This window comes from Pongo pygmaeus, chromosome 12 (assembly GCF_028885625.2).
Source record: "Pongo pygmaeus isolate AG05252 chromosome 12, NHGRI_mPonPyg2-v2.0_pri, whole genome shotgun sequence".
Classification (NCBI taxonomy): Eukaryota; Metazoa; Chordata; class Mammalia; order Primates; family Hominidae; genus Pongo; species Pongo pygmaeus.
In genome coordinates this window covers 72,790,192-72,803,635 of record NC_072385.2, presented here as the reverse complement: position 1 = coordinate 72,803,635, position 13,444 = coordinate 72,790,192, and the positions used below count along the sequence as shown (strand labels likewise).

The window sequence follows — 13,444 nt, the reverse complement described above, 5'->3', positions numbered from 1 at the left end:
GATTTTTGTAGATTTACTGTTAAATCACACATAATTGTAATGTATAAGCTTTTGCTGTTTTAAAAAAATGTTAAAATGTTCTTGTAATGTTTCTAATTCATAAAGTCATTAATAAGCAAGCTGCCATTGGTCACATTTCTTAAGTGAGATAGAAATAAAATGGCAGAAATCCGATGAAACTTGCTGTATTTTAATAGGATGTGATCCAAATTTAGTGAATTCTCTTTTTTTGAGAGGGAGTCTTGCTCTTTTGCCCAGACTGGAGTGTAGTGGTGCAATCTCAGCTCACTGAAAGCTCCATCTCCCAGGTTCATGCCATTCTCCTTCCTCAGCCTCATAAGCACCTGGGGCTACAGGTGCCTGCACCTCGCCTGGCTAATTTTTTGTATTTTTAGTAGAGACGGGGTTTCACCGTGTTAGCCAGGATGGTCTCAATCTCCTGACCTCGTGATCCACCCGCCTTGGCCTCCCAAAGTGCTGGGATTACAGGCGTTAGCCACCGCGCCCAGCCTGTGAATTTTTTTAAATGCAAAGTCTAGCATGATTGTTTCGTATATTATGTGCCAATACTAGTTTCATTGTTTAAACTTATCTTAGCCTTAGGATTTATTTTTTTAGAGATGGAGTCTCACTGTCACCCAGGCTGGAGTATAGTGGGGTGATCATACTGCAGCCTCAAACTACTGGGATCAAGCGATGCCTCCTGCCTCGGCTCCCCAAGTAGCTGGGGCCTGCAGGCCCTTGCTACCATGCCTGGCTGATTTTTTTTTTTTTATTTTTATCTTATAGGGATGGAATCTCACTATGTTGCCCCAGGTGATCTCGAACTCCTGGCTTCACGTGATCCTCCCGCCTCAGCTTCCCAAAGTGCTGGGATTAACAAGCATGAGCCACCGCACCTGGCCTAGCCTAGCCTTAGGTTTGAGACATAAGATTTGAAGGTAGAAAAAGATTCAGGATTAGATTAACCAGCAGTTTTTGTTCATGCCCTAAGCCATAACTGTTTTATAGTCTTAACTAAGGGTATTTTAGATTCAGGAATGCATTACATAGATTAGTTCTTCTATTAAAAAAAAGAACACACAGAAATCTACTAACTTGTCATTTACTACAGTGGCATTTTAAATGGGGTTCCTAATATATTGGGCTGAAATTTTTAAATGAACATGTAAAGATTCATAGCTAATATGCTGTTTGGTTTACTTGAGTGTAGCTTTCATATTTAAAGTTGATATAAAATAAATTGTGTTTACAATGGCATTTAAAATGGGGTTCCTAATATATTGGGCAGAAATTTTTATTTTATTTATTTATTTATTTAGAGATGGAACCTCACTCTGTCACGCAGGCTGGAGTGCAGTGGGGTGATCTTACCTCACTGCAACCTCCACCTCCCAGCTTCAAGCAATTCTCCTGCCTCAGCCTCCCAAGTAGCTGGGAATATAGGTGTGCGCCATACTCGGCTAAATTTTTTTTTATTTTTAGTAAAGACAGGGTTTTACCATGTTGGCCAGGCTGGTCTCGAACTCCTGACCTCAGGTGATCTGCCCACCTCAGCCTTCCAAAGTGCGGGGATTACTGGCATGAGCCACCGCACCTGGCCTAAAATTTTTTTTTTTTGAGACAGTCTTGTTCTGTTGCCCAGGCTGGAGTGCAATGGCATGATCTCAGTTCACTTGCAACCTCCACCTCCCAGTTTCAAGTGATTCTCCTGCCTCAGCCTCCCAAGTAGCTGGGATTATAGGCACCCACCACCATGCCCAGCTAATTTTTTGTATTTTTAGTAGAGACGCGGTTTTGCCATGTTGGCCAAACTAGTCTTGAACTCCTGACCTCAGGCAATTCGCCCACTCTTGCCTCCCAAAGTGCCGGGAGTACAGGTGTGAGCCACCACGCCCAGCCCAAAATTTTTTAATGAACACGTAAAGCTTCATAGTTAATATGCTGTTTGGTTTACTTGAGTGTAGCTTTCAAATTTAAAGTGGACATAAGATAAATTGTGTTTGTTGTTTATTTTAGGGTTGGATTAGTAGAATCTAAAATCCGTGTACTTGTTGGAAACTTGGAACGGAATGAATTTATTACTCTTGCCCATGTGAATCCCCAGTCATTCCCAGGGAATAAGGAACATCATAAAGAGTAAGTTAATTGTTTTCTAATGCTTTATTTCTTAAATAATGTTATTTGGCATATGCATAATTTCAGAGTAATTGTGAGATTTTTGTTTAACAGGCATTGATGGGAGTATGACACATTATATATTTGAGTTTGAATGTCTAGGCATTAAAAATAAGTACATAACTACTTTGGTAGCCCGCAGACCCCAGCAAAACACCATCACAATATTTGGAGCATCTTTAAGAATATATTTAGTAAGTCATTTTCATAGCTGCTTAATCCTTCTTAGAACAACAGGGGATAACTTACCAGTTCTGGATGTCACTTTTAAGAATCTGGCCAGACCACTGAAATCTGTATTTGTGAGACAGAGACATAGAGACCAAGTTTTAATTATGAAATAGCATCTGTAAAGTTGTAAAAAATAATAATAATTAATGGAAATTCTTAAATTTTACTTTATAGCAACAATTACGTATCAATGTGGTTCCTTGGGATAATTTTTCGGAGAGTAGAAAATGCAGAAAGTGTCAACATAGACTTGACATATGATATACAGTCATTTACTGATACAGGTAAGACTCCATCATCATAGAGCTGTGATTCTCAAACCTAGCTATTACTCAGTGTCATCTGCCTACGATCTGGTTGGCTGTACTTATTAAAGTTCCACAGTTGGTTAAGTGAACATGGCATATCCGTATTGCTGTTAAAACAGGAAAGGAGCTGGGTGCGGTGGCTCACGCCTGTAATCCCAGCACTTTGGGAGGCGGAGGCGGGCAGATTACCTGAGGTCAGGAGTTCGAGACCAGCCTGGCTAATATGATGAAACCCCATCCCTACTAAAAATACAAAGTTAGTAGGGTGTGGTGGCAGATGCCAGCTGCTTGGGAGGCTGAGGCAGGAAAATTGCTTGAACCTTGGAGGAGGAGGTTGCAGTGAGCCGAGATCGCCCCACTGCACTCCAGCCTGGCCCACAGAGTGAGACTGTCTCAAAAAAAAGAGAGGAAAAAAAAGCATTATGAAGCAATTTCCAAGATATATTAAGTGGGGGGTAAAATTCAGAACACTGTGTACACTGTGCTATTTATATAAAAATAAAAGAAAAAATAAATACACATTTGCTTACAAATGCATAGAATAACTCTGGAAGGATACTTAGTTTAAAAAAATGGCAAGACTGATTGCTTCTAGGTCAGGGTACAGGATAAGGAGACATCACTGAATACTCTTCAACGCTTTGAGTTTTGTAGCACGTGAATGTTATCTGTTTTATTTTATTTTAAGAGACAGAGTCTCACTCTGTCACCCAGGCCGGACTGCAGTGGTGTGATCTCGGCTCACTGCAACCTCCGCCTCTGGGGTTCAAGTGATTCTCATGCCCCAGCCTCCCGAGTAGCTGGAATTACAGGTGCGTGCCACCAGGCCTGGCTAATTTTTGTATTGTTAGTAGAGACGGAGTTTCACCATGCTGGCCAGGCTGGTCTTGAACACCTGACCTCAAGTGATCCTGCCTCGGCCTCCCAAAAGTGCTGGGATTACAGGCGTGAGCCACCTCACCTGGCTGAATGTTACCTGTTTTAAAACAAAGGAAAGCTCTTTGTATGTACAACCAGGGTTTGTGATCACAGTCTTAAAGATGACTTGATTTTTGCCAGGCACGGTGGCTCACAAGTGCCTGTAATCCTAATACTTTGGGAGACTGGGATGGGTGAATCTCTTGAGCTCAGGAGTTTGAGACCAGCCTGGGCAACATGGTGAAACCCCATCTCTACAAAAAATACAAAAAAAAGTTTGCCAGGTATCATGCCTTGTGGTCCCAGCTATCTGGGAGGCTGAGGTGGGAGAATTGCTTGAACCCAGGTCAAGGCTGCAGTGAGCCGAGATTGCACCATTGCTCTCCAGCCTGGGTGACAAAGTGAGACCCTGTCTCAAAAAATAAAGACTTGTTTTTTTTGGGGTTTTTTGTTTGTTTTAAATAGAGACAGGATTTTGCCATGTTGCCCAGGCTGATCTCGAACTCCTGGGCTCAAGCAATTTGCCCACCTTGGCCTCTTAAAGTGCTGGGATTACAGGTGTCAACCACCGCACCTGGCCAGACTTTTATATTTTTGATATGAAATAAATATCAGTAAGTACAGAATTGCTGAATATATTTCAGGATCAGTGAAAAGAATGTCTTTCATATCTAGCCCTCTAGTCACAACTCTGGAATATCTTAATGTATCTGTTACAAATTTGGGGTTATTTATCTTAAAAATCTGGAATAGTTATACATTCATACTATTAAAAGTATTGGTTTGGCTCATCTGGGTTTTCTGAATTCTTTTGAAAGAGCCCTCATATTTATCATGAAAATGCAGATTCCTGGCTGGGCATGGTGGCTCACACCTGTAATCCCAGCACTTTGGGAGGCCAAGGCAGGCAAATTACCTGAGGTCTGGAGTTCGAGACCAGCCTGGCCAACATGGTGAAACCCCACCCATCTCTACTAAATATACAAAAATTAGCCAGGTGTGGTGGCGGTCGCCTGTAATCCCAGCTATTCCAGAGGCTAAGGCAGGAGAATCGCTTGAACCTGGGAGGCAGAGGTTGCAGTGAGCTGAGATCTCGCTGTTGCACTCCAGCCTGGGCAACAAGAGCGAAACTCCATCTCAAAAAAAGAAAAGAAAATGCAGATTCTTATGTTTCACCTTAGAACCACTAAATCACACTCTGGGGAGGGAGCCAGAGAATCTGCAACTTAAACAAGCACTCCTGGTAACACTTTTATAAGCAATCTGGAATAAAAACATTTGCCATAAATTTTTCCATTCTAATTAGGGCTTAAATTTTTTAAAAAGGAGACGATTGGGACATAGTTTATTATAAATTTATAAGATATTATTTTTCAGATGAAGAAACTTGAGTCCCCAAGAGATTAAATAATTTACCACATCTCACAGTACTTGCTGTGTAAAACAAACCTCCCATACCTGTCTTCAGTGGGCTTATAATCTCATTGAGTATATTTACAGTTAAAACATTAAGAAATTTGTGTGGTAGTTAATAAAACCTATTTTTTCATTGGGTATATTTACAATTAAAACATTAAGAAATTTGTGTGTGAGTTAATAAAACCCATTGTCTTATAAGGCGTGAAAAGCACTAGAATGGGAATCTAGGGCTGTGTGGATTCTGATCCTGGCAAGGCATTCAGAGCTGTTTAGCCTCCTTTTCTCAGCTGTACAATAAGGATGTATTTGTAAGATGGTTCCTGAAGTCTGTCATTCTGTGATTGGTGTGGTAGCTGCAGTAGTAAATTCTCATGGAGGAGGAGGACAGCTTGAATTGCATCTTGGATATTTGGCCTAAGAATTAGCTTAGAAGGCCAGGTGCAGTGGCTCACACCTGTAATCCCAGCACTTTGGGAGGCCAAGGTGGGTGGATCACTTGAGGTCAGGAGTTCGAGACCAGCCTGGCCAATGCAGTGAAACCCTGTCTCTACAAAAAATCCAAAAAGTAGCTGGGCGTGGTGCCATGCGCCTCTAGTCCCAGCTACTGGGGAGGCTGAGGCAGCAGAATAGCTTGAACCCCGGAGGCAGAGGTTGCAATGAGTTAAGATTGTGCCACTGCACTCAAGCCTGGATGACAAAGCGAGACTCTGTGTCAAAAAAAAAAAAAAGAATTAGCTTAGACCTGGGCAAGTAATTATAAGGAGAGATTGCCTTTTGGGAAAATATCAGAAAATAAGATCTGGAAAATACCATTTTTTAAATATATTTATTCTATTAACAAGGTTTGATTATGAGAAAGTCTTAGAAGGTGGACATGGAAAAACTATTGGATTCATGGCTGGGCACAGTGGCTTACGCCTATAATCCCAGCACTTTGGGAGGCCAAGGTGGGTGGATCACCTGAAGTCGAGTTCTAGACCAGCCTGACCAACATGGAGAAACCCAGTCTCTACGAAAAATCAAAAAAGTTAGCTGGACGTGGTGGCGCATGCCTGTAATCCCAGCTACTCAGGAGGCTGAGGCAGGAGAATGGCTTGAACCCAGGAGGCGGAGGTTGTGGTGAGCCGAGATTGCGCCATTGCACTCCAGTCTGGGCAGCAAGAGTGAAACTGCATCTCAAAAAAAGAAAAACTAGTGGATTCCTGAATAGGATTGTGATGTGATGGAAATGTATTACAAATACTTGTTTTGTGAGAGGGTTGTGGGTGGGGGTGGGTGGCTGGTGCTGATAGTGGGGAGATAGTAAAGGTATATGCATTTCAGAAAAATTAGGCAGAACCCTTGGTTCAGAAAGAAGTTTCCCATTTAACATATTAACATTGTTACAGTGTACAGACAGGCAAACAATATAAACATGCTAAAGGAGGGAATGAAAATTGAAGCAACTCATGTAAAGAAAAAACAACTTCACCACTACCTTCCTGCAGAAATTCTTCAAAAGAAGAAAAAGGTGAGTTTGTAATCTTTACTCTTCAGTACGGTTTTACTCAGACAAATGATCTGGGACCAAATTTGCATTCTTACAGCTCCCAAACCTATTGAGAAAAATAAGGAAGATACAGGCAGTTCAATCTAGGACTAAAATCTCATTTTCATTAATCACAAGAGATAATTTGCTTAAATGACCTTCAGAATTGAAACCAGTCTTTATATTCTCATTTGCATTTTGAAATCCTAAAATCGTTCCCTTCTTTCAGCAAAGTCTCTCTGATGTCAGTCGAAGCTCGGGCGGACTTCAATCCAAAAGATCGTCTCTGGATAGCAGTTGTCTGGATAGCTCCAGAGACACTGATAATGGAACACCTTTTAATTCTCCAGCGTCCAAGTCTGATAGCCCTTCTGTAGGAGAAACAGAAAGGTCTGTCTTTATTTCAAATGTGTCCTTTTGGTTTTCTGTTTAGTTTATTTGAGGATAATGTGAACTTTTCTATACCTCTGCTACTGCCTTTTAAAATTGTTAAAAGATTTCATTTTACCGGCTGCTGGTCAATTTCTGGTTTAGAAATAACTCGTGGTAATCCTGTGGGAAACGGTATAGGCTTATGAGCATATGGGACTAGATAGGTACACAGAAATGTACACATTTTTTGCTTAAATTTTTCTCTTCTTACTGGGTCCTCTGCATATTTCTCCCTTTTAGTTCAATGAAATGTTAAAATACAGGCCTGAGCCAACAGTTGTGGCCAGGCACAGTGGCTCAGGCCTGTAATCCTAGCACTTTGAGAGGTCAAGGCAGGTGAACTGCTGGAGCCCAGGAGTTCCAAGACCAGCCTGGGCAATATGGCAAAACCCTGTCTATACAAAAAAATACAAAAATTAATTGGCCGGGCACAGTTGCTCACGCCTGTAATCCCAACACTTTGGGAGGCCAAGGCGGGCAGCTCACCTGAGGTCAGGAGTTCGAGACCAGCCTGGCCAAAATGGCAAAACCACATCTCTACTAAAAATACAAAAATTAGCAGGGTGTGGTGGCATGTGCCTGTATTCCCAGCTACTTGGGAGGCTGAGGCAGGAGAATTGCTTGAACCCAGGAGGTGGAGGTTGCAGTGAGCTGAGATCGTGCCATTGCACTCCAGCCTAGGCAACAAGAGCAAGACTGTGTCTCAAAAAAACAAAAACAAAAATTAGCTCGGCATGGTAGTGCACACCTGTAGTCCCAGCTACCTGGGAGGCCAAGGTGGGAGAATAGCTTGAGCCCGGAAGGTTGAGGCTGCAGTGAGCCGTGTGTTCATGCCACTGCGCTCCAGCCTAGGCGACAGAACAATACCATGTCTAAAAAAAAAAAAAAAAAAAAAAGGCGGCAGTGGTAAATGTTACAACAAGAGTGTTTTAAATAACTAATGGGGCCAGGTGTGGTGGGTCACATCTATAATTTCAGCACTTTGGGAGGCTGAGGCAGGAGGATTGCTTGAGCCTCAGGAGTTCAAGACCAGCCTGGGCAACATAGTGAGATCCTGTCTCCACAAAAATAAAAATTAAAAAAATTAGCCTGACATGATGGCACACACCTATGTTCTTAGCTACCTGGGAGGCTGAGGTGGCAAAGTTACTTGAGTCCAGGAGGTTGAGGCTGCAATGAGCTGTGATTGTGCCACTGCACTCCAACTTAGGCAGTAGAATGAGGCCTTTTCTCAAAAAGGGAGAAAAAAAGTAATATTTAAATCATTTATTGATGATAATTTAACACTTTCATTAGGAATAGTGCTGAGCCTGCTGCTGTAATTGTGGAGAAGCCACTGAGTTTACCACCAGCCCAAGGACTTTCCATTCCAGTCATTGGCGCAAGTAGGTATCTAAACTTGTATATATTAATAATTCTATTTACAAAAAATTAGCTAGGCATGGTGGCACACGCCTGTAGTCCTAGCTACCTGGGAGGCTAAGGTGGGAGGGTCACCTGAGCCTGGAAAGTCAAGGCTGCAGTGAGCTGTGATCAAGCCACTGCACTGCAGCCTGGATGATGGGAATGAGAGAACCTGTCTCAAGGAAAAAAAAATTACATAAATGTTTAATTATTAAAATCCTTTTTTTCCTTTTCAGAAGTTGACTCTACAGTAAAAGCTGTATCACCCCCCGCTGTGTGTACCATTCCTACCGTAGTAGGACGAAATGTCATTCCTAGAATCACAACACCTCACAACCCTGCCCAGGGACAACAGCATCTGAATGGAATGTCAAATATAACTAAGACTGTTACACCCAAGAGATCCCATTCCCCATCCATAGATGGGACTCCTAAGAGGTTGAAAGACGTAGAAAAGGTAAAGTTACAACTTTAGTGGTGATTCAGTAGTTGATATTTTTTATAGTTAATACTAAAGAAACAATTTTCCATAGCTGTTGATGTTCCGTTAGGAGTTGGCTGAAAAGAATATTTACCCAAATCTTAAAGAAACAATATTAATTGCTCATCCTAAATTGAAATTACTAATATGTCTGAAAATTTGAATGATTAGTCTGAGTTTCTCCTTGACTTACAGAAGTCATTACTGATAACAAAATCTCATTTCTTGTGTGTTGATATGCCCTGCTTCCAGTAGGTGGTGGTAAAACTATATTTGTTAGAATCTGAATTGATTTAACCAAAAAGATCACCCAAACTGTAGAAATTAACGGTGACAGTTGAATTCAACCTAATTTAAAGTATCTTCTCTTACCAATCCATGTTTATAGCAATTTTTAGAATAGCATAACCAATAACTAGTCTTCCAGTTTATATAGATTTATATGGTTTTTTGTAGGTACATAATAGCAATCTAATTCAATGTTTATATTTTAGTTTATTCGACTTGAATCAACATTTAAGGACCCCCGCACTGCTGAAGAAAGAAAAAGAAAATCAGTGGTAAATATATTAATAGTGTGCTTCAGAATATTTATTGTAAAGAGCCATGTATCAGGAAAAGTGCCATATTAAAGTAGGTCAGATTAGATTTATTTTCAGGTTTTAGTTAGGTTTTAAGTAGAAATAAGTGTTTGCATATAGGAAAGTTAGTTTTCATTTGTGTTGATTCTTCTGTTTTTAGGATGCCATTGGAGGAGAATCTATGCCTATTCCAACTATTGATACATCACGCAAAAAGGTAACAAGATAGTCTTGTTCATAGGTACAGTACATAGGTAAAAACTCATAGGTAATCTACAAGTACAAAAGGCTTATTAAGAGCCTAGCACTGGGAAAAAGTAAGATTTTGTCCCTGTCCCCAAGGACTAGCAGTGTAGTTGGGGTTGGAGATAGCAAGTATATAGTTCTGAATGTATGTACCTCAAAAGTCTAAAAAAGAGGTAGTAGTTTAAGACAACTTTATTATCTATTTAGATTATGTTCACCCTTTGTTTTTTATCTTTAAAGAAGCAGTTGGATGCTCAGCACATTAATTTCTTACCAAGCACCTGAAGGTATATCTCTGTTGTGTACTATTGCTTACTGCCAAAACATAGGTTTGATAATTAGGAACCATATGTATTAATATTTTAGAGGAACCAAATGTAGTGGTATATATAGTAAGTACCTTTAAAACATGAGCTAAACGCCCCTAAATTGTAATTTAAATGTTTATTATTTGAAGAATTACTTTTATAACTAATAATATGTAGTATTAAGTGTGGTACGCTAAAAAGCAAGTACTCAAAAACCAGCCTTGTGTAAATAGAGAAAGCCCTTCTCTGAGAGTTTATAATGAACAGAATGGCTTATTTATAATAATGATAAATAATTATAAATATATATGATGATAAACAATTATAAATTATAAATAATAATAATTTATAATAAAACAGAATGGCCATTAAATAGTAAAGTGCTTTTCATCATCAACTGTTACCCTGCCAGGTTCTCCAAGATGTAGTAGCTATTCTAAAGCAAAATAGTATACTCACAGGCTATTAGTTGTAGATTTTGAGCCTTTAACATAAGATTAAGTTACAAAAAATATGAATATATAATTATGTGTGATGGTGGAAGAAAAAATTTTGAGATGGATATGGAAGTACAAAAGAGTGAAATGACATATCTGGATTTTTTAATATATCAAGTCTAAAGGGAAAGTGGGTACACCAAACAATTGCAGCAAAATTGTAATAATGTCTGAAACTTGGTTTTGGCATTTAAGTCCTTATTGCCCTGTTCTCTACTTCTTTGTATATCTGAAATTGTTCATAATTGTTTTAATGCATATGGATATGATACAGATACTGGCTTAGCCAAGGTAAAACAAGAGGAGAATTAAGCAGTCATCTCTTGAGAAGAAACTAACCATCCCCATTACACAAGTCTAGATTTTGCCTTCCTTTTTTTTTTTTTTTTTTTTTGACATGGAGGCTCGCTCTGTCACCCAGGTTGGAGTGCAGTGGCGCGATCTTTTTGTATTTATAGTGGCTAATTTTTGTATTTGTGGTGGAAAAGGGTTTCACCATATTGGCCAGGCTGCTCTTGAACTCCTGACCTCAAGTGATTCGCCCACCTTGGCCTCCTAAAGTTCTGGGATTACAGGCGTGAACCACCATGCCCAGCCCTAGATTTTGCCTTCTTTATGTAATAATCTTTAATGTCCTCAGAATCCCTCGAACCGATGTCCCTGAATTTCATAACCATCAAAGTTATCTAGCCTAAGTACAAAGTTCAGTTTTCCTGAGAACTTAAGTATCTCACAGATTGAGTCAGTGTTCTTCTTCATGAATGTATTACAGAAACAAATTGAGGGACATAACTCTCAGATATTAAATTTTTCTCTACTACACACACTCATTTTTCACTTCACACCCCAAGAGCTTCCTGTTTAGTCACCATGCACTTCCTTTTTTTTTCTTTGCTTGACGTTAAGGACTGTGTTCTTTATGCATTTCTCGATCCAGTCATGGCAGTTCCTCTTTTCCTGTACATATTCACACTCCTGCCACTTCTACCCTTTCTCTTATCCCTCTGCTTTTCACCTCTGACTGTAAAAAGAAGTAGCAGTTCCGAAAGCAAGAGTTCCCTATGAACACTGGAAGGAAATATTCATTGCATACTTGAGTGTTTAGGAGCTAGAGGGTTTGGGAGAAAAACTCCCCAAGTTTTGTGACTGACTTTCTAGCTGGGCCTTTATAATATATATGATGTGCTTTTCCTTTTTTGTTTCCTTTTTCTTTCTAATAGAGACTACCCAGTAAAGAACTACCAGATTCATCTTCTCCAGTTCCAGCAAATAACATCCGTGTCATCAAAAATTCCATTCGACTGACCCTTAATCGGTAAAAGCAGTGCCTCCTCACTTAAGTGAACAAGCAATCATTTAGTGGCGTAGATGCAGCCACTTGTTTTTAAATAGAAGTGGCTGCCATATGTGAAACAAGGTGAAAGTTACAGCCTTCAGCCTAATAACCTTGAAGTGGTTTTTGAACTGTCAAACTTTGACCTGCAGATGCTGTAGCATTCTCTCACTGATTGCTACATACACTTCTCTGAGGATCACCTGCTGTCAAATTGCCATCTACAGTATTATAGCTTTGCATATGGGGGTTTTACTGCCTTAACTTTCAATGCTTGTTATGGGAACCAGTTCTTAGCCACTTGGACACTGATAACAAGTCCTGAACTCCTTTTTTTGTTTTTTTGTTTTGTTTTGTTTTTTGTTTTTTTGTCTTATGTTGTAATCATTGTATAGAGCTAAAAAAATTGAAAACAAACAAAAAAATTGTCTTGTATTTTCCAAATGTTAATACATTTACTTTAGCATTGAAGCCACTTTGTGAAACCTGAGATAAATGAATGTGAGGTATCTTTTCTGCTTTCCTTATTTGTGTAGATGTACTGTCTGTTCTGTTGATTTAAATTATTTTTTTCCAGATTGGCACATGAAATATTTAAACTTTTTTGTGTGCCTTTCTGTCCAAATGTTGCATAGTTACCAGGGAAGATTAGTCCAGTGATTACATAAGAGTTGGGCACCATAAATTCTCTATATTTTGCCTCCCATGGAGGCCTTTGAAATGCATCTTTATTAAAAATCAAAATATAACCAGGATACTGAAAGTCAGTATATGAATGGTAAAATTGTTACATATCCTATTACATGCCATTCTTGTTAGTTGACTGGTATTTTTTACTGAGGAGCAACTCATTCCAGCATCAACAATAAGATAACCTTTAAGTATGGCAAACTTGTATTTTTGAGGTGTAAAATTAACTTGGCATGATAATTCTTGACCATTATTTACCCCACAACTTCAAATAGTTTCTTCACGGACTAGGCATGCAGAAATAAGCAGTGGATTTTGTTGAAACCTAAAGGCATTTTGAATGACATTGTTACCAACCATTAATTGGCTCAGGACCTTTGTAATGTTTATTTAACTATATGAGTTGTCTTTTTTTACGCTGCTTTTTTCAATGCATTTCTTAATATTTTTTAAGTTTCATGAATGCATGCTCAGTTTATTAAAATCCATAACCATGTAATTCTTGTAATATGTTGATTCAGTGTTTTGTAAATGAAGTCGTATGTATTTTCAGAGTATTTTTGTATGTACTGTAAGATACCATCTTTTCAAAGAGAAACGTTTAAAACCTTTATTGTCTCTCCTTAGTCTAATTTTTTAAATATGGATTATGCTTGAATTACTATATTTAAAATGAAAATGTATAGATTACACAGTCAGGAATGCTAGTATCTACCACCACCTTTAGATTTCACTCAGCATTTAGTAGGTCCAGTAGGAAAAACCCAAAAGGGTACGTTGAGTAGTGTGGGGAAGATACCTCGTGTATTATAGGACTCACGGGATGCCATCTAGCAAGTGGAGAAATAGCAGTCCATTTTCTCTTGCAAGCCCTTTACCATTGAGTTGAA

At 39.3% G+C, this 13,444-nt stretch overlaps 1 protein-coding gene across 3 annotated transcripts in view; it reads left to right on the top strand.

Moving 5' to 3' along the window:
- The window catches only part of PAPOLG (poly(A) polymerase gamma), a 41,631-nt gene extending 28,466 nt beyond the window's left edge, over nt 1–13,165 (top strand). For 2 of the 3 annotated variants that reach the window (XM_054475025.1, XM_054475027.2), the window contains exons 14-22: nt 2,020–2,139; nt 2,584–2,693; nt 6,443–6,564; nt 6,812–6,972; nt 8,311–8,399; nt 8,655–8,875; nt 9,394–9,459; nt 9,641–9,697; nt 11,752–13,165. In XM_054475025.1, the coding sequence (XP_054331000.1) occupies nt 2,020–2,139; nt 2,584–2,693; nt 6,443–6,564; nt 6,812–6,972; nt 8,311–8,399; nt 8,655–8,875; nt 9,394–9,459; nt 9,641–9,697; nt 11,752–11,850 (1,045 nt within the window). In that variant the 3' untranslated portion in view covers nt 11,851–13,165. Of the gene's footprint in view, nt 1–2,019; nt 2,140–2,583; nt 2,694–6,442; nt 6,565–6,811; nt 6,973–8,310; nt 8,400–8,654; nt 8,876–9,393; nt 9,460–9,640; nt 9,698–9,966; nt 10,014–11,751 lie in introns of all 3 variants that reach the window. The other variant, XM_054475026.2, reaches the window with a different exon arrangement.
- Nucleotides 13,166–13,444: the final 279 nt, after the last annotated feature.